General features: G+C 51.4%; 2 protein-coding genes across 2 annotated transcripts in view; one reads left to right on the top strand and one right to left on the bottom strand.

Moving 5' to 3' along the window:
* Window positions 1–225: 225 nt before the first annotated feature.
* On the top strand, window positions 226–2,215 carry MYOC (myocilin; the record flags this gene model as incomplete). The annotated part of the gene is made up of 3 exons (XM_084266219.1): window positions 226–823; window positions 1,209–1,328; window positions 1,431–2,215. The coding sequence occupies exons 1-3, from the start codon at window positions 343–345 to the stop codon at window positions 2,213–2,215; spliced, it is 1,386 nt and encodes a 461-aa protein (XP_084122345.1). The 5' UTR covers window positions 226–342.
* Window positions 2,216–7,102: 4,887 nt separating this feature from the next.
* Window positions 7,103–19,423, bottom strand: part of PRRC2C (proline rich coiled-coil 2C) — a 73,381-nt gene continuing 61,060 nt past the window's right edge. Inside the window, exons 29-34 of the mRNA XM_084265921.1 lie at window positions 17,868–18,102; window positions 17,303–17,410; window positions 15,717–15,935; window positions 13,678–13,781; window positions 11,982–12,108; window positions 7,103–8,533 (exon numbers count right to left, since the gene is read on the bottom strand). Coding sequence (XP_084122047.1) covers window positions 8,276–8,533; window positions 11,982–12,108; window positions 13,678–13,781; window positions 15,717–15,935; window positions 17,303–17,410; window positions 17,868–18,102 — 1,051 coding nt within the window. The 3' untranslated portion in view covers window positions 7,103–8,275. The remainder of the gene's footprint in view (window positions 8,534–11,981; window positions 12,109–13,677; window positions 13,782–15,716; window positions 15,936–17,302; window positions 17,411–17,867; window positions 18,103–19,423) is intronic.

The raw sequence follows: 19,423 nt of genomic DNA, 5'->3' as shown, positions 1-19,423 counted from the left end.
GGCCAGCAGTCAGGAGGGAGAGGGCGGGTGTCCGTCCGCCTCGCCCCCCCAGCATCACCCCTGGCACTCAGCCGCTGGCAGCGGCCACAGGTTGCCGGACCCCGGCCAGCGGGAAAGGAGGGAGGAGGCGGGTGGGGGGTGGGATGGGGAGGGTGCGGGGAGCCGGCTGGCTCCGGGCAAAAAAGCCACCGCAGGCATCTGGAAGGTTCCGGCTCGTCCATCCCCGTTCCCCCTCTTCCCCTCCCCCCGCTCCCCCCCCTTCCCCGAACCTCTCCCCTCCCGCCCTATAAATGCGGGTGGCGGTGGCGCGGAGACGGGACGCTGAGAAGTCCGGGCGGTACCATGCTGGGGACCTGGCTGCTGCTTTTGGGGGGCTTGGCCCTGGGCTGTCGGGGAGAGACGGCTTTTCTCCGGCGTGCTGATGACAGCTCGGGACGCTGCACCTACTCCTTCACCGTGGCCAGCCCTGTCGAGGCCGGTTGCCCTGATGCCAGCGGCGTACCGGAGCTGAGGGCTGAGCTGGTGGCTCTCTCCTCCCGCTTGAGCCGGCTGGAGAGAGGAGTGGGGGGCTCGGGGCCGCGGGGAAGTGAGACACGGGACCCCCAGCAAACCGCCCCGGCCGCTCGCCTGGAGGCTGCCTACGGCGAGCTGCTGCGGGCCAAGTCCCGGCTGGAGGAGGAGAAGGGGCGGCTGGAGCGGGAGAAAGAGGAGCTGAGGAGGCGGCTGGAGAGCAGCGCCCAGGAGATCGCCCAGCTGCGGGCCTCCCGCTGCCCTCCCGGCGGACAGGGGCCCGGCCGAGACCCCCTGCGTGCCCCCGGCAAAGGTAAGTGCCAGGACCCCTTGTGCATCCCCGACACTGCGTCTCCCCCAGGCACCGGTCAAGTCCCTTTGCTGCCCGCCGGGAGGTCGCAGCCCGTGTCACCAGCCCCCTCCCGGTCCCTAAATGAGGGCTGGTGGCTGGAGCCCTCCTCAGCCCATTCTCTGTCCTGCAGCAGATTGGGGACTGCGCTAACCCAGGGGAAGTAGGGGTCTCCCCCAAGGAGCACTTAGGGGACAAGGGCATCAGTGGCCATGGAGCTGTTGTCTCAGCACTGGGCTCCCGACTGAGGTGTTGGCATTTTGGGACCCAGACCCCCTCAAGGGCAGGTGCGGCGGTGAGGGGGGGACTTGCTTGACCCCTGCTCATGCTCCACCTGTCCTTGCTGTAGCTTCCCGCTGGGACCCACAGCCTGTAGCCTACCAGGAGCTGCAAGCAGAGAGAACGGAGGTTCCCGCATCCCGGCTGCTGGAGGAGACCGCCCTCAGCCGCCCAGGGAGCGAGGACTCAGGTACAGTCACTGGCACGGCCGGCCCCCTGCTCTGCCTCTCAGAAATGCCTCTCGGCCCCGCAGAGCAATAACCCCTTTCTCCCCCCTCCTCTCCCCAAGCAGGCTGTGGCGAGCTGGTGTGGGTGGGGGAGCCCGTTGTCTTCGGCCAGGCAGAGTCCATCGCTGGCAAGTACGGCGTGTGGATGAAGGACCCGGAGCCCGTGTCCCCCTTCACGCAGGAGACCACCTGGCGCGTGGACGCGGTGGGCACGGGGGTGCGCCAGCTCTTGCAGTACGATGCGGCCGAGCAGCTGGCCCAGGGATACCCCACCAAGGTGCACATCCTGCCGCGGCCCCTGGAGAGCACCGGGGCCGTCGTCTACCGTGGCGGGTTCTTCTTCCAGCCCCGCCGCTCCCACGCCGTGGCCCGCTATGACCTGCGGGGAGAGACCGTGACGGGCGAGAGGGAGATCCCCGGCGCTGGCTACCACGGGCAGTACCCCTACTCCTGGGGAGGCTACACTGACATCGACCTGGCAGTGGACGAGACGGGGCTCTGGGTGATCTACAGCACTGAGAAGGCCAGGGGGGCCATCGTCCTCTCCAAGCTGGACCCCGAGACGCTGGAGATCCAGCGCACCTGGGAGACCAACATCCGCAAGCGGGGGGTGGCCAACTCCTTCATCATCTGCGGCACCCTCTACACCGTCAACAGCTACTCGGCACCCAACACCACCATCAACTTTGCCTACAACACGGCCACCAGCACCAGCCGGGCCCTCAGCATCCCCTTCGAGAACCGCTTCCGCTACCTCAGCATGGTGGACTACAACCCTGCTGAGCGGCAGCTCTTCGCCTGGGACAACTTCAACATGGTCACCTACCCCGTGCGCCTCTCCAAGGCGTGAGCTTAGTCCCCGTGACCCCTGCACACGCTCCCCAGCATCCCGCTTTGCTCCCCAGCTCCCTCCAGCACGGCCAGGAGCACCGGCTCCTCAGATGGCCCCAGGAAACAGTGGGGGCCACATGCCAACCAGCTACAATATGATAGGGCACTCCGAGTCCCTGCTGGCTCCATCCCATTGTGCTCGGGCAAAGCAGAGAGAAATCCAGTGCTTTCCTAGATCCTGGTTGAGCCAGTGAAGCCCCTCTCCATGGCCTCAGAGGGTTTCGGTTGGGCCACCAGCTGTACCTGAATCCTCTCAAGGCACCTGGAGCACACCCCAGCCTGGGCACCCTGAATTCGGAGCAGGGAGGGCTCTGGCGCAGTGAAGGCTGCATAGGGCAGGAGGCAGAGATGGGGAAAGGCTTCCCTGGAGGGTCGCACCTGGAAGGAGAGGTTTTTCCTGGCTGCACACAACCATCCCCTCCACGGGGCCAGGCTCCGTGTCTCCAGGCTCCAGCTTTGCCAAGGAGAGCAGCATTCACCCAGAGCCAAGCGCCCCTCTGAGAGCCCACGAGCCACACTCCATCCCATGCCACTGGTGCCAGGGGAGGGGGTGGGCATCCTGGAGCTCAGTCACCTCCAAAAACCATCCTGTGGGATCAGAAGCAGCAGGGAATACAGACACTAGTTGCACAAGCCTTATGTTACTGGAGGAAAAGAAAAGCAGCCAAGTGAGCTGTGGCGAGGAGCGCTGGCGGAGCATCCTGCAGCTGAAGGGTCCCACGTGCTTCCAGCCCCTGACACAGCGTGGCAGCTCCCTACACCGATCCAAAACATGCTAATTTAACTATTTATTGTAGAAAAGCTGTAGGAGGCTTTTCCCCCACCCCCACCCCAGCGTTTGGGGCAGATGGGGCAGCAGTGGCCATGTTCCCCAGGAGATACACAAGGTCCCAGTCCAATAAACATCACCCACCGCCGCTGCCTTGCACCTTCATCTTTCTGAGCCTGGGTTTTCCTGAGGTTTGGTGGGCTGGAGCTTGAAGGGGTGGGAGGTGCTGGTGCCTCCCCCTCAATGCACCAGGCGGCTGAAGGGAACGGGGTGGGGGGTGGGGGGGGTGGGGGGGGGGTGGTGGGGGGGGGGAAGGCGGGAATGCTTTGGCAAGAAAACAGGTGGGAGGTGACTGCTGGCACAGCTGACCCCCAAAGCACCCTTATTTAGCAGGAAGAGGGGCTAGAACATGCCCACAACATTGTATCAAATAAAAGTCAAAGCTTCAGTGCTGAACCTCCAGGAGCTGCCATCTGGGAAAGATTAATGGCAGCACTTGGAGCCCTGGGGCCAAGGGGATGGGCCCCAGCTCAGAACTGCCCCGGTCTAGAAGAGCAGGAGACACGGGGGTGCCTGGTGGGGAAGGCAGGGTGGGGGCTGCAGGAAGCACACGCTCCTCCAAGGTGAGTCTGGTGGAGGGAACTGGGGAAGAGCCCTCCCAAACCACTGGGAGGGGCTGGGAGGAGTCCCTGTGGGGAACCAATCTGGGCCCGCAGGGTGGGCAGCAGGGGCGACCTCTGCACAGACAGGAGGCCAAGACCCTTTCTCACTCCCCAACAGGCCAGTACAAGGCTGGGGTGCACACCCTGCAAAGGTGACCCTCTGGCCAGGGATGTGCCAGTGCAGCCAGTGCGGTGCTGCCCGGCAGCCCCCCTGCTCCCCACAATAAGCCCTTGTGGACCCCCGGGCCTGTCCCTGTGCAGCAGCCCAGCTGAGGAGGATCATCACCACATCCAGCTCCAGGGCCCATGGGCCCTGCCAGGGGCAGAGGTCGCAGCAGGACTCCTCACAAACCCAGCGCTGCGTCACCTACACCCTGCAGCAGGCTGTGTGCAGCACCCTGCTCCTCATAGGGCACAGAGTGCCACAAGCTGTGCCCCAGGGTGACACCTTCCCACCCTCCTGACTGGGGGTAGCTGCAGCCCCACGCCCACCCTCTCTGTCAGCTGGATGCTGGAGGAGCTGGATGCTCTCATCCCATCACATGGGGCAGAGGCAGCCCCTGTGACCAACTAAGCTGTGGGCAATGAAGCCGTGATGCATTCCGGGCTCTCCTGGCCTCAGAAAACATGGGTGCACAGCCCTACCCCCAGGAGCATCCTTTTCTGTCCTGCTGCAAAAAGCCACCCAGGACAGGTGGGTGTTTGGGCCCTGGTGCAGAGGAGCAAGGCACAAAGGGCCAGAGGCAGGGCATGAAGGTAGCACTGGGGGTCACTGTCACCACCCATGACCAGACAGAGCAGTTTGGCAGAGGTTGAAGCCCCTTGTGTTCCCACTGACCTCAGACTGCTTGGGGTGGCCAGGGACAGCTGGGACCCCTGAGTGAGGCTCAGTTAGGTGTTCTGTGGTGACAGGCCTTCCCAGCTCTGGGGAACAGAATCAAGGCTCAGAACAGAGTCATGTGTCAAGTCACTTTGGCCCATAACAAACATGGAAGAGGAAAGGAGAAAGAGAAAAGAGTGGAAAAGAGGAGGAGAGAGCATGCAGTAGCTCCCATCACAGGTCTACAGCATCCTGTCAGTCTGATGGCTTCAGGTCTGGCGGGTGAACATTCACCTTTGTCAGCCTTGCCTTTTGACAGCGTTACCTCATTGCAGAATCTGAAAGTCCTTGCCATAGACACCTTCCACCTGGCTGTGGGACACAAGATGCTCACTGCTGTCTCCAGAGGGTCCCCCAAAGTTCGAGAGGGTCTGAGCCCCCTCAGATGTTGTCCTCCAGCTGACCCCTGGCCTGGGCGCGCGGGCAGAGGAGCGGGGCTCATGCTTGGAGATAAGCCCCACTTTGAGATGCACAAGATGCACACCTGCTCCTGCCAGCTGGAAGTCTCTGTTGTGCGGGTGCCGTGGGGATGAGGTTTTATGGTCACCCAGAGAGAGGGGAAAGGGGCGGGGGGAACACGACACAGGTCTGTCTGCAATTTTTAAGGGGCATCTCCAATCCCTGACAGTCTCCCAGGAGCAGGCAGCCCCTGCCTGTTGCACTGTCCCAACCAGGGCACACAGAAAATCCACCCACCCATGGAGAGGGGATAACAGCGTGTTTCTATCCCAGAAGAGGAAGGGAGGCCAGGCTGGAACCCTCCTTCACCCCATAGCTCCTGGGAGCATAAAGGGAGGGCTTGTTCCAAGGTCCCAGGGGAGCAGCAGCACCAAAGGCTTCTCAGTGAGCCAAGGCACTGAGGGCAACCAGCCCCAGTCCCAGCCCTTCCCACCACCCCGTGCTCTGCCAGCTCCCAGCTCTGCTCAGGCTTGGGAGTCCATCGCTTAATTGAGTATAAAAACAAATAAACCAAGAGCAGCCACTGTTCAGAGATTTTCCAGAAAGCCAGGCTGGAGCTGAGCAGCGCTGAATACACAGCCTTACTTAACAGGCTCCGCAAAGCAAGCGGGGAGTCCCAGTCCCTCCCCGCCTGCGTCCCAGTGAGAAGGCAGCCTGTGCCCAGGAGGCTGCTGCTGGATCTGGGCCCAGTCACATTAACCCCCTTCTGCTCTCACTCCTGATTAAAGTTACCATCGTTTCACAAACTGAGCATTATTAAGGAATAAAACCCACCTGAATTGCCCCAACAAAACCGTTGCCTAATTTACAGGGGGCTCAGCCCAATTATCCGTGAGCCTGGAGATCACTCACCGGAGCCAGCTTGAATTAAACAGGCAAAGATCTAGTCCAGCATAAGCAGCCAGGAGCCAGTTAATCTGGTTGGATGTCATGAAGATATTCAATGAATCCGAGTCAGCAACTGACAGTTCAAACTGGCCCAAAGGCAGCCAGGGTGGTTGGGGGCTGTTTTGGGGAGACACGCAGCAAAGTGGGGTTAGCAGGGTGCACGAGGTGCTGAAGCATTTGCTTTTAATTAAGTTTCTGCAGCAGTATTACCCTTGTTGCTCAGTGCAGGAAACAGCCAGGAGCTTGGTGAGTTCCCCTGCTGACTGTGGGGAATCCGGCTGCCTCTTCTAGTGGCTTCGTTGGAGAATTTAAGATGAATCCTTCTGGAAGCACTCCATGGAAATCAGGAACAGTCTCAGGTTCAGGGGGTCCTTCCACGACGAACCATAAGACAGCCTCCAACCAGGGGAACAGCAGCAGCAGAACTGGGCTACCACCAAACCCACCTGGTGCAGGACACGTTCGGCTCGACCCGCTCGGTTCCCCCACCTCACCCTCCCGCTCCCCACGCGTTGGCTGTAGCGGGTACAGCCCCTGGTTTACCTGCGGTGTCACCACTCGCTCGGTGCCTTCTGCTCCTCTGTTACAGCCACAGCTTCCAGAGCTCGGTGCAAGCCAGGTCCTGCGAGAGCTTTGCCGGAGAACCGCCGGAGAACCATCGAACCCCGTTCTGTCTCTGAAGTCCGGCTGTAGTGTTCGCTCTTCGCTCGGCGCGCGGTGTTCGGGCGGCCTCCTTGCCTCCTGCGGGGCCTTGCCAATCATGAGATCACCCCAGGCTTTATTTAGAGAATACTTTATTAGTTTCTGTAATCAAACCCATGTAAATAAGACCGTACATATTTAATACAGTGCGTTACCCCTGTACAAATGGAAAAAAAATTAAGTTTAACATTTCTAGACCAATATGGCTGTTAATTTCTGTACAATGCCAACTCACACTACAAGTGGGATACTTTTTTCCAAAGTTGACATCACAGCTAGAGTTTCCAAAAATTCAAATTATATATATATTTATATAAAAAGATAACCAATAGCGATTCACTAGGCATCAATAGCAGCAACAGCCTTTCCAGCTTCTGCAGTCATTTGAACAAAATTATACACATTAGACTTTCAACTCACTCTTCCTTCCAAAAAAATGTAAAAAAAAAAAAAATCCCAGAAAAAACCAGCAAATTCTGCTACTGATGTGGTACCTGGTGCTTTTTATTAGCTTTTTCAATCATTGTCTGGAAAAAAAGAAAAACAACCCCCCTCTAGAATAACATTATTAAAACCAGCTCCAGTATAGCACAGTCACTACTACATATCATAAGCAGGTACAGGATATCTTACATTCACAGAAGTATCATACAGTACTGTCCTACAGCTATAATACTAGAGGATACAATTAAAAAGGCATTTATTTCACTTGATTCTACTTTCCAGCACGCTGTGGGCAAGGAGGTGGTGCGACGCAGCGCTCGATATAAAGGATGCCCCTTCCCGATAAACCCTCTTTGATCCAACAAGGTCTCTTACTCCCGTGGCACGTTCTGGGTGCTCACTGTTGGGCAACAGACACTAAGCTGGAAACCGTTTTGGAGATCACTCGCATCATAGAAAGGTGGCTGGACAGAGGTGAACGGAACAGATTTCAACTATTGATGCAACGGAACCTCTGGACTGGAGGTGAAGGGCTGAGGGGGGTGGGGGGAGCGGGTGTAGAGAACATGGGTGGCCAGGGAGCGTTTTCATACAGTATATTGTCACCCGAGAAGCAGCAGCCAGCAAAGCGCTGCCTGCAGAGGGACACTCGGCAGCAGCAGCGGTACTCTGTTAGGACAGGTGTTGCATGGCAAAGGCAGTTTTTGCCAGCTGATACCAACTCCTCTGTTTATTACAGGACAGAAGCTCGAGTCACTAAGAATTAACACACATGACTTTGGCCCAGCACCATCTCCAGATCTGCATGTTCTCATACTCATGGGTTTATAAAAAGACAAACAGCAGATGAAGATCAGAGCCTGGAGAAAATAAGAGCATTATTCTCATCAGCTAGGAACACCCAACCACCTTCTTCCCCACCGCTGCTATCTCTCCAACTCATTTTTCCCCACTCTGGGAAGCATGCAGGCACGTTAAGCCGAAACGCACGTGCGGAAGGCGCACGTACCAGAAGCGGCCCACGTGCTGTCAGAGAAGGTACAAGCCCAAAAAGCCCCGGAGCTCAGGTGGATACGCCGCAGTTCGCACCCGTAACTGCTGACAGCTGTGTCCCTTTACGCCGCCCAGAGCCCTGTTGTCTCATCCCGTGGGCTACGAATTCATGCTGCTGTCACCTCACCCGCCCTCCCCTCTTCCCCCACAGAAATGCAGGCTCTAAGATTTTGTTTCTTCGGTTTTGATTGCCTGAGGTTTGATTGGTCCAGTTCTAACAGGTTTCGTGGTGGTGGCAGGCGCAGGGGCCGGCTTCTCCTCCGCTTTGTCCTGGCAGACACCCGAGGAGTCGGCAATCGCCTCGGCGGGTTTGCTCCCGTTCTCCTCCACCTTCTGTGCTTTGCCTCCTATGGGTTTGCTCTGCTGCTGCTCAGAAAAGAATCTCTGGGTGGACTGAAGTACCTCTGCTCTCTGCTTTGCCTTAAGAGAGGGAGAAAATACGTTTACTGAAGAGCTGGAGTAAGAGTGACTTCTCAAAGAGTATTTCCTAAGTGACAGGACTGACCGCAGTGGGCAGATGTTCCTAGAAAGGCAAAGTCCCCCCCGTTGCTTCCCAGACATCACCACACCTGAGTGCCTGGCTCCTCAGGAGTAGCCTGTCATGCCTCAGTCTCCTGTGCTCACCCCAGAATGGAGAACCAACAGCCAGAAGCATTACCCAGCATCTTTTCATGCTGTGCTCACTGCAGAGCTTAAAGAGCGCGAACGCTGCCTGCACCGGGCTCAGCACAAAGCTTTGCACCACAGATCTCAGGCAGACATGAGCAGAAGGCAGGAGTGTCTGCGCCACTGCCGGCACTGAGGGCCGTGACAGCTGTCATCTCCTGACACGTCGTCTCATTTCTCGAGCACAGGGGCTGTATCACAGCACCCCGGTCTGCTCCGAGCACCCATCTTCCCCCTGCCCCCAACTTGTTCTGGACACAGACTTCAGGGTCTGCAACAGGGATAGAAGTGAACCAGACTCAAGGCTGCGTTATACACAAGCTGAGAGAGAAGGTTTCACAGAGGGAAGCACCTGGCTTCCTTCCACTCCCTGCTCCAAATCCTACCGACAGCCTTGCCGTGTGGCTGTGACGCTCAGCTCAGCCTTCGCGCTTCCCTCTTTCAGCTGCATTTTACACCGTGGTGTAAATCCACCTGTGAGACACGGTGCTGAGCAGATGCTTCCAACCAAGCACTCAGCTCTCCTGCCCAGACTCAGGCAAAGCAGGGGTCAACCTTTGGGATTCAGAGCTCAATCTTTTTGGAAGCTGCGTAACTACATCCAATGCAGACACATGCCCTGTTTTTAATTAAGGCAGCATTATGTTCACATGAGGAACCCCAACTACAGTAGACACGAAGCCTCCGTGTACCTCTCCAAGTATTTTATGTGTTGTTTTTTTTTTTTTTAACAGAAAATGGGACTGGAGGGTGACAAGGGCACAACATGGGGGAAAAAACACCCTGGAATAAGAGATCTTGGCTATAATACCATGTAGTTGCTCCAAGTAACTCAACCATCAGCAGAAAACAAGCCTGTGAACTCCGGTGTGCTGCACTGCAGCACCAGACTGATTTCACTGGAGCCACAGGGACACCTGAAATCTCTTGCATCACTTCAGCCATGCCCTGAGGTCACAGCTAGAAGGCTGGATGAGCTTGCTCACAAGTAACCGAGCATGACAGGGTAACTCATGTTGTTCTGAGTCTCTGCAGATTCAGAAAACCAGGACTGTGCACGGCGTTGGCTGTGACTGGCCAGATGCAGCTCATAACATGAGCTGAGGAAGATACACTAAGCGTCACCAAGTAAGGCTTTAGCTAGAGGAAACTGGCAGTAGAAAACTGAATGGACCAAACACCTGGAATTTAAGGGATAATCCTTTCTCCTATAACCAGACACAACCAGGAAAAACACCCTCTTGCTTTTACACCTCACTGCCTGGGTTAGGGCAAGTGACAGCAGCTCAAGTTGCTCCTCAGGGCCATCTATTCACACAAGCAACTTATTCTGCAGCGAACAGGGCAAATGTACAACGCTGTCCCTTCTCAGACACCCCACACTGAGGTCCTGCCTTCATAAGACGAATTTGCCTCAACCTGAAGGGTCCCAAAGTGCTTTAACCCAAGTCAGATGATTCTCACTGCCTGCCACTGAAACGCAGCCACCTCTTCTGTGGCGTGTACCATGCTACTGCATTCTACCAGGGAGAATCCATCACAGGCATTTCAAACCACTGGGAAATGGATCTCCAGAGTCACTGCTGGCTGGAATGGGAGGGTTCATACTGCTGCTCAGAGCTGGGGAGGCAGATGTTAGGTGACAGCCAACAGCCAGGTCTGCAGGCTTCATCACTCCTTCAAAAAAAAAAAAAAATAATAATCCAGGCTCTTGAAGCCTAATTGTCAGATTGGCTTTGACAGCAGTGGCAGCTTCCCAACTGCTGGCCACAAGACCACCTGAGAAAGGAAGCTCCCTACAAGATTTTTAGTCTAAAGTTCTTATTTTAAAAAAAGCCCCAGGGCTTTGAAGAGGTCTGTGTTCAGCTGCTAAAGGCCCGGCTACTGGCTTGGGTCCAGAGGCATTTTAATGAAGACATGATTTACAGACACATTCCTGCCCTACCAGCTGGCAAGACTGAAGTGGTGTTAAGAGCGCTGCTGCTCAAATACTAACCTTCATGTCTCGTTCAGCCTTCATCGCAGCCTGGGCCTGATTGCCTCTGGCTCCAGATACTGATCCACTAAGACCTCTGGCCACACGCGGTAACCGAGGGTGGCTCATAGGGCCTGTGGTCATCTGAGACGGCATCTGACTATGCAGTACTACCGGCAGCCTCTGAACAGGCGCTGGGAAGGTGTTAGTATATGGGGCTCTTACCAATGGAGGGAGCAGGTTAGGCTGAGAGAGGATCTAAGTGGGGGAAAAACAACAAGAAGAGACATTTTGCAATTAGAAAATTGCCAACCAGGCTGCATGTTGGCATTACCTTCAAGGGGAAAGAAGCTGCTACTCTGCTGTCAAACTGATGCCAAGAAAATAGGCTTTTATGTTGGGAGAGGCCATGTTTCAGCTTCAAAAAACCCAGTCCTGTTGTGCTGCCGTGCCTCAAAGCAGTACCAACCTCTTCAAACCAGTTTGTAGTAAGGGAGCAGACCCATGCAAGGCAGTGAAAGGCAAGATAGTCTCTGCTAGCGACGATCCAAAAATCCAGCCTCAAGCCCTGTGGTCCAAATGCTAAAAGGCAGACAGAAACCTCCTCTGTTTTTACAGAGGCTGTATTTCCCTAGCAGCCTGGCTACAGTCACCTGTACCGGGGATGCCCGACCTTTGAGGTTGTGCTCCCCAGAATGCCAGAGGCAAATCAAACCCTCTGCCAACACCCTGCTTTGTATGGGCTGCATGACCTGCAGAGATCCTTTCCAACCTCAGCTCCTCTCCAGCAATGCTTCAGAGTGCATCTCAAACAGCCGCGTTGCCTTTCACACCTACAGTACGCACTGGGACCCTTCTGAGACACGAAGCTTCTCCCCTGGTTCTGGCAGGGCGAGTGTGCGCTACGGCTGCATGGGGAAGCCCACAGAACACTGGCCTGTTCCACAACTTCTCAATTCCTCAGTGTGCACAGGACTCTTGAAGTTCACTACACCACAAAACCTATGCTACCAAGTAGCAAGATCAGCAAAGGTTGGTTTGGTTTTGGGGGGGTGTCTTTTTTTTCCCCTCTTTCATCTGGAGATCAGTTTTCACACACCATTTCAGCTCAAGGATTCCATTCGGTATCTCCCCACAAGAAAGCCTGAGGAATCACAGCTGGGTTCAGAGAGTCACCAGGTCACACAGAGAAACAGATTTATCTGTAGGAAGCAACTGGTCACCTACCTGTGGTGCAAACTGTGCAGGAAACGGCTGTGTCATTCTCACAGCAGCAGCAGCTGACTGAAACTGCTTCTGGTAGACAATGCTGTTCATTTTATTGGACTGATTGTTAGGACTTGTAGAACTGGCCCTGAAGAAAAGACCACCAGTTAGAATCACACTGCCCTCACTCAAAGGGTGTTTCTGCCTTTAGTTAAAGCTTCACTAGAAATCCAGCACTGCATGGAAAAAATCAGATATTCTTCTGGACCTTCTGGCAGTTTCAGACCCAAACTCAGAAGTTAAGAACACAAAGGAAAAACATAATCAGAAACGTTTAAGACACAGAAAGATTCCATGGTAAAGCCTGTGTGCAGGTGAGCTTTCTCCAAAGTATTCACACCATAAATACCAATGTTAGAAGTGTGTCCCCCCCATCTTTACACTCAGTCCTACCCTTTTAAGCTGTCTATCACATCGAGTTCAGAGCCTGTCACAACAGGCATTAAGCACACATGGCAAAGCTGTGATGTGCAGCTGCTTCCACTCTGACCTCTTGTCAAAAACATTCCAAAATGCCTTTGAGCAGATTCCAAGAGCTCAGAGAACACACTCTCCCCTGTTCTATATGGCTAAGAACATGACCCTCCATAATCACAATGAATTAAATGAAACCTGAAAGCTTCTCTGGGGGAAGGGCACCAAGCAGCCCTGGGAAGAAAAAAGTGTGACCAGCCTTCTTTAGGAAAGAATTTGATTTGGAGAGTTCCCATGCAGAGAGTGAGTGATACACTTAATGTAAAAATGAGCCATGGGGCACCAGTGTCAGGGAAACCAACTAAACACAACAGACACCAACATTCTGCAAACTTAAAGAGGTCTTTGCTTAGTCTTCTTCACTTTGAACTCCCGAGATCTTCAGTCAACCTTCTCAGGATCTCTACACTTAAGAGCAGAATCTTATAGAGAATCTTGCTTTGGTTGGTTGAAGACTTATCTCACATGTAGAATCTAAGATAGAAGCCCTTGAATCAACTGACCTAAGTGCTGACAAGCTTGAAAATTCAAGTTCCTTTTTCCTCATCCCTTCATTTTTCTTAGGTGAGCTTCTGGAAGCACAACTTCAGCACCGAGTTCAAACTCGTGTGAACGCCACCAGCCAGTTACCATGAACACCACCCCACTGGGGCAGAGCTTTCAAGGACAAAACCATCTTGTAGCCAAGTTCTGTCAGCCCACCAGTAACTTCACTCACAAGCAGGGTAAACCCACAATGAGCAAGACTCTTAATTCCATCAGTTAACAAAGATGACCTGTGAACAGCTTAGCAATGTCACTTGAGAAGCTTGTTAATCCCCTAACAGAAGTGCTGCCACAACGGCCTTTATGGGCTTCTCCTTCCAGCATGGCAGTTCAGAATCTGCACTTTGAGGTAAAACTCCAGGACATTTTCCACACTTTCCTGGTCCAACCCCAGGTCATTTTACCTGACTTGTTACATTTTTGGTTAAACCAGAACTGATTTTTAATGTTTTATTTCAGAGCTATCTGCTACTGGAGCAGATGATGCCCTACTGGAATGCTGCTTTGAAGCGAAGATTAAGCACTGTATTCTGCACTAGTAGCCCCTCACCTCATACCTTTCAGAACTGGCTCATGCATGACTAGGTACATTTTCTAGCTCTGATTTCAAGGAATTTTGAGCTTAAGGGAGATTTACCGGAAGGGACTGGAGGTTGGAGTAGTACTTCTACCAGTAACTGGTGGGGTTCCAGGTTTAACATCAATGCCACCTCCAAAGGCCTTCAGGTCCATTTCGGATATCTGAAACACACAGCAGTTGACAGGTCAGTTCTTAGTACAAGGATTTTTCTTTGAACAAGTCTTTGCTTACCTCATGTTATTCTCAATGTAAACAGGTCAGTTAAGTGGAGGTGAAAACCAGACTGCAAACCAACTTCTTATAATTAGGACAACCCCAGCACCATAAGCACCTCTGTGAACAATGTTTCTGCACTATTTGGTGCTTCCAGCAATGGTACTGGATTTATAATTTGATCTTCCTGCATAAAGAAAAGGGATTTGTGACTCATTTTCCATGTTTGGCCCTAAAAATAAAGAATTTCAGGATTGAAATTTCCTTCTCCACCTGAGGTACCACAGGAAAATATTTAGAGACAATCCTGAAAAGCGCTGAAGCGAAAAGTGCCGTAACAGTTCTATAAAATAGCAAAAGCCCAGCAAAAATGGAGCTGTCATTCAGGCAAAAAGTCTGCAAGCTCTAAACAGAGCAATGACTCTTGTGTATTCTTTTGTGGATACACTCAACAGAATAAATTAGTCTCTAGAACAGTATCTTTCCAAACACAGCTGTGAAGCGTAATGACAACAGTAAATCAGTTAAAGCAAGCAACTGCTTTATGTTGACTTTCCTTAGAAGGAATATAACAGAACCCTGAAAACAGGGCAGGAAAACTACCTAAAGCCACCATCCCACATTTATTGTTGAAATGGGTGATGATTTTCCAGTGACCATAGAAAGAAACACACTGCTGCTCAGAAGATGTGCTCATAAAAAGTGGAAAGGTGAAAAGCTTTGGTCAGATCTTATGAAGTTATAAAACTGCACAATGCCAAAATCACCCTAAACTCTGGTGGGTGACAGGATGGAAACTTCACCTAGGTGATGGGGAATTCTGGCTGCCATTACTATCCAAGACATAGAATTAACAGCCAAGAGAGAATTCTTATCACAGCTGTAAACCATAGGGACAGCAGGGTCATTTTAGACTCAAAAAGACCCTAAAAAAATCTATGCCACAGCCTGTAAGGATTTCAGGCACAGCTCCAGAGCTACATTTCTCCCTGCTCTGGGGAAAGACTTTGCTGTATCTGACAAAGGCCACCTGTGTGACCTTGTCCTAGAGAATCTGGTTTGGCAGGGGGATTGGACTTGATCTCTGGAGGTCCCTTCCAACCCCTGCAATTCTGTGAATCTGTTTCTGTCCAGTGTTATCACCCACTGCTCACCTGAAAGTACACTGCAACTGTGTTGTGCTGCACACTATCTGAAAATCCCAGGTGCCTGTATATCTGTGATTCCATCTAAGACAAGAGAGCTTGTGACTGGAAGCGAGCTCCACACATGCCCTCGTTAGCAGTTACCAACAGCAGCTCCAGGAAAAGGAGAGGAGAGAATTCCCTCCCCGGTATTGAAGTTTCTTGGACTGTTTCAGTGTTTCCTCCTTACTGGAGCTGTCGGTCATGGAGAGTTTTCTTCAGCTGCAAGACCAACCCTTTCTTTCCCTCTTCTTTTCCTTCCCCCAGTCAAAGGTCCTGCCTTGCATGCAATGCTGCGCTCTCAGAACATGCGGTGCTGTGCCAGTGAGAAGAGCAGATCCCCAGCAACACCAGCAGGGACACACGCCTGGCCACAGTCAGAAGCCAGCCCTGACAGTGCAATGGTGTTTGCCTCCTGCTCTAACGATGGCTCTGTACTATTTTCTACATGGCCTCCACACAAAGCATCCTACTAGTCCACGAAGTCACTATCAAGCTAGGCATTCCTACAGCTCACATGAGCTAGCAGCAAGTAAGCTACAACATAAACTCAGCTAAACCTTCACAAAAGACACAGACCCAGTCACTAAGGAACTGACCTTGACTGGCTTTTTACTGTTCCTTCCCTACACTTCAAAGTGGAGGCAGTTTTCAGATGCAGGGGTCAGTATGTGTTGCTGTGCAGCAGAGCACTGTTACCTTTCCAGTTGCAGCAATCATGCTGTGTTGAGTTCCTGCTGGGATTAATCCTCTGAAAGGCTGGGTGACTTGTGCAGGTCTGCTTAGATTCTGAGCCTGTGCTTGCGGTGGTGTGTGCTGTAGTGGTGGTTGTAAAGACTGGGGGAGGGCAATAAGTGGCTGTGCCGTGGATCCGAAGTTAGGCAAAGAAATCTGTGATCCTGGCAAAGGTACTGTCACCTGGAAAAAAACCCCAACAAAATCACCAGTAACATATACACAAGGGCCCTTCTTCATCTTTCTTTACTAGCTCTATGATTTCAGCTGCATTCAAAGCAACAGCTTAAGGAGTTCATACATTTACTCAGACAGTTGCAAGCAAAACAACTGAATTTATTGATTAGTCTATGTTTATAATCAGTTCTAATGGCATTTGGGTCTCTGCTTTTCAGAGAGCAAGCTGCATGCTAGCTCTGAAATCCAACATCACTCAACAGGACTTCACTGTATGAAAAAATAAATGCAGTTCAAATTAGAACATACAACTAGAATGAAAGAGCCAGGACACTGCTTGTGATGAAAGCTAGATCTTACTTTTTGGGTGTCCTAACAAGCCAGCATTTCTGAGGTTAAAAAAACCCCTAACAACCACCAATGACACCCTGTCCCTTATTTGGATTAACAGGGAGCACTGTGGGCTGAAACCGCCACAGAATGGTAGCAATGAACGTGAAAATACCACAGCAGTGACCCAACCAGCAGGAACTGCTCCATTTCCATCAACTCACAACCTGCAAAATTATACCCTGAATGTGACTAGAACAATACACTTCTCCAGACTTACTGAGGTTCTGCTCTGAAGGATAACACAGATTAAAAGTATGGAGGTGTAAACACTAACCCTTCTGAAAGGTCCTTAAAACTTTATGCTAGATTTCAACACATGAGATCCAATTTTTTAAGACTTTCACACATCAGCTTTATTTTTTCTCTTAAAAAAAAAGACTGCTGAAAATTAAGCAAAGAAAAACCACTAGACAGCACCCTGTAAATGTGATGGGATGCTGAACACAGCAAATCAACAGATCTTTCACAAATAACCCCTTGACACCGGTTACTGACTTGGCAGTCCCAGTGGTCTGTATGACCATCATCTACCTGTTGACTTCTCATTGCCTTTCTATGTATTTGGTATCACTGACATATGTAGTGGCTCTGAGCTTTCACCTCAAAGATGTGGTGTATTTGGCTGCAGTAAGCACCTGGAGTTTGGGTCGCTCTCCACCACCGCTCATACCTGCCCCCATAAAGACAGCACACACCTGAATGGCAACATCACCATGCCAACTATATCTTTGCCTGTCACTGAACACTATTTAAAAGGGTACCAGAGACAAACGATCAACGTGAACTTGCAGGCCACCCAACTTATGTCAGCAATTCAGCATTTCAGTGCTGGTGCAGTAGCTCTCCTCTGCTGTCAGTGACCAGTTCTCGCATTTTAGAAGAATTGCGGTTTGCTTCAGCCCCCATCTCACAAAACCCATCAACAAGAACATGCTTTTAAGAAGAATACAATTGGGGAAATTTACCATGCCATAGTTTACCTGCTGGAGAGCGCTGGGAGACTGTGCAGTGTTGTAGAAATTGCTCTGGCCAGGCTGCTGAACTTGCCCAGAGTACAGATTTGAAGCCTGAGTGAGGGTAGCTCTGGCCTAGGAAGAGTGGAAGGCACCATTACGTTACGAATACTTAGGAGAGCGGTTCAGAGACAGCATGGCACATCATTCTGTACCTGTACAGTAGAAACCATAGCAGGTTTCTGTGGTTTCCTACTTCCTACTAGGAAGCCGACATCCTGAAGGTTTCTGCTTGTGATAAAGTGCGCATTTGCAAGTGGGAGAATAACCCTCTATCACCTACCACTACAGAAATTACATCTGAAGCTCCAATTAGTGATAGAAGCCCAAGGAGCCCTGTAGTTTGGGAAACAAGTCTCAATTCACGCATCATGCTAATGTAAGAAACAAAAAGAACATCGTCTTCCAAGCATCTTAGGTTTCCTGCCACCTTGACAGGCAGGCTTTTCCCAAGCTAAGCAACACTTGATTTAGTATTGCATTGCCTGTACCAAACGATTGCAGAAGCTTTGCACTTCAGAGCACTTCCTACCTGGAGGATGTGTGTATCAATAAGCTGAGAGCCTCCCAGTCCTGAAGCCTGACCGAGCTGATGGTCGTATAAGATGGGAATAGGCTGGGTGTTAGAAGTCTGCTGAAATGCCAGGCTTGACTGCGCCTTAGCAAGCTCCTGGTGTTGCACCGCTGGGAAGTTGTGCAAGGCTGTACCAGACAGAACTACTGGTGACGGCTGAGACAGACCACTCTGCATAAAAGCTTGCTGGGATCTGCAAGAGATTGAAGCATTATACTTAAAAAAGCAGACAGAGCTCAACAATGAGCCACCAAAAGTTATGGACACAGATTATATACTTTAAATGGAACTGGAGTGAACACTTGGCTCTACTGAACACATTTTCACCTCAGAAAGGTAGATTTTTCTATTCACTCTGCACACCACAAAACAGATGCTACTAAAGGCCACAGGAAAAACGTTAACTAGGTCTTTTATTTCAATCTTCAAGTACACTTAGCTATTGAGATGTGCATACCTGCCTAACTTAGCTGTAATATATAGAAGAAACCAGTTCTTAGTTCCTGTGCTATAAGGTCGGACAGTGGAGAAGCACCACATGCTAGCAGCTCCACTTAGGTCATCAACTAAATTGCTCTGTTCTCTTAACTTCACAGATCTCCACAGCATAACTTTTAATATGTACAGGTTAAATCACTGGGTGCTGACAACTCTAGTTTCCAAATGAATACTTTGGCCTCAAGCCAGTAACACAGCCAGAAACTACAGGCTTTAATTTTACCTAGATATTCCGCTGCCCTGTCACCCGCATGGGGAAGCTGCAGCTTGTTTAAAAAACAAGGACCAGTCCCTGTAGAGCAAAGCACCACAGACAGGTTTAGCTCATCAGTAATTTATCCAAATGTTCCATTACAAGCCTGCTGAATATCCACTCTCAGACTGAGGAATCAGAGCTTTTAAATATACAACCATCTCAAAAGCTCTCCGGCTCAGAGGAGAATATTTTGGATGTAAAAAACCTTCACTTTATCACTTGGTCAATATAAACCAGTGCAGCAGCAGTCCTGGTTACTTGTTAGCATAGCAGCCACGTGCTTGCCTGACAGAACACCAGGTTAACTTTGTTCTGTACTGTTCCTCAATTGCAAAACATTCTTACACTTGCACTCTGAGCACTGAAGAAACTCTTCCAGAATGCATGCAGTGGGCTGTCTTCAATGGAGCCAAAAACACATTCACAAGGGTTTTTTTTTGTTGCTGTTATTTTAACCCAGTAACCTGGGCATCTCAAAGCTTATGTTCCCCTCATCCTCTAAAGACATAGGAAAAGCATTCACACTCTTACAAACATCACAGCCCAAAACTCTTCATATTGGGTTTGTGCATGACCAGAGGAGCCAGAAACATTTATTGAACCTCGATGGCATGCCAGACTGATTGTGTTTCTGCAACTAGCCAACTGCTTGCACCAGTTTTTGTCAGCTATGGCAGGACAAGCAGTATTTGTTCCAACATCAGCCAAGCACGAAGTCAGGATATGCTTGTAGCAAATGAGGCTTCAGTCTTTACCTTGC

This window comes from Gallinula chloropus (assembly GCF_964237585.1).
Source record: "Gallinula chloropus genome assembly, chromosome: 6".
Taxonomy (NCBI): domain Eukaryota; kingdom Metazoa; phylum Chordata; class Aves; order Gruiformes; family Rallidae; genus Gallinula; species Gallinula chloropus.
Note: the sequence above shows the minus strand (reverse complement) of the source record. Positions and strands in the feature narration are given on the sequence as shown.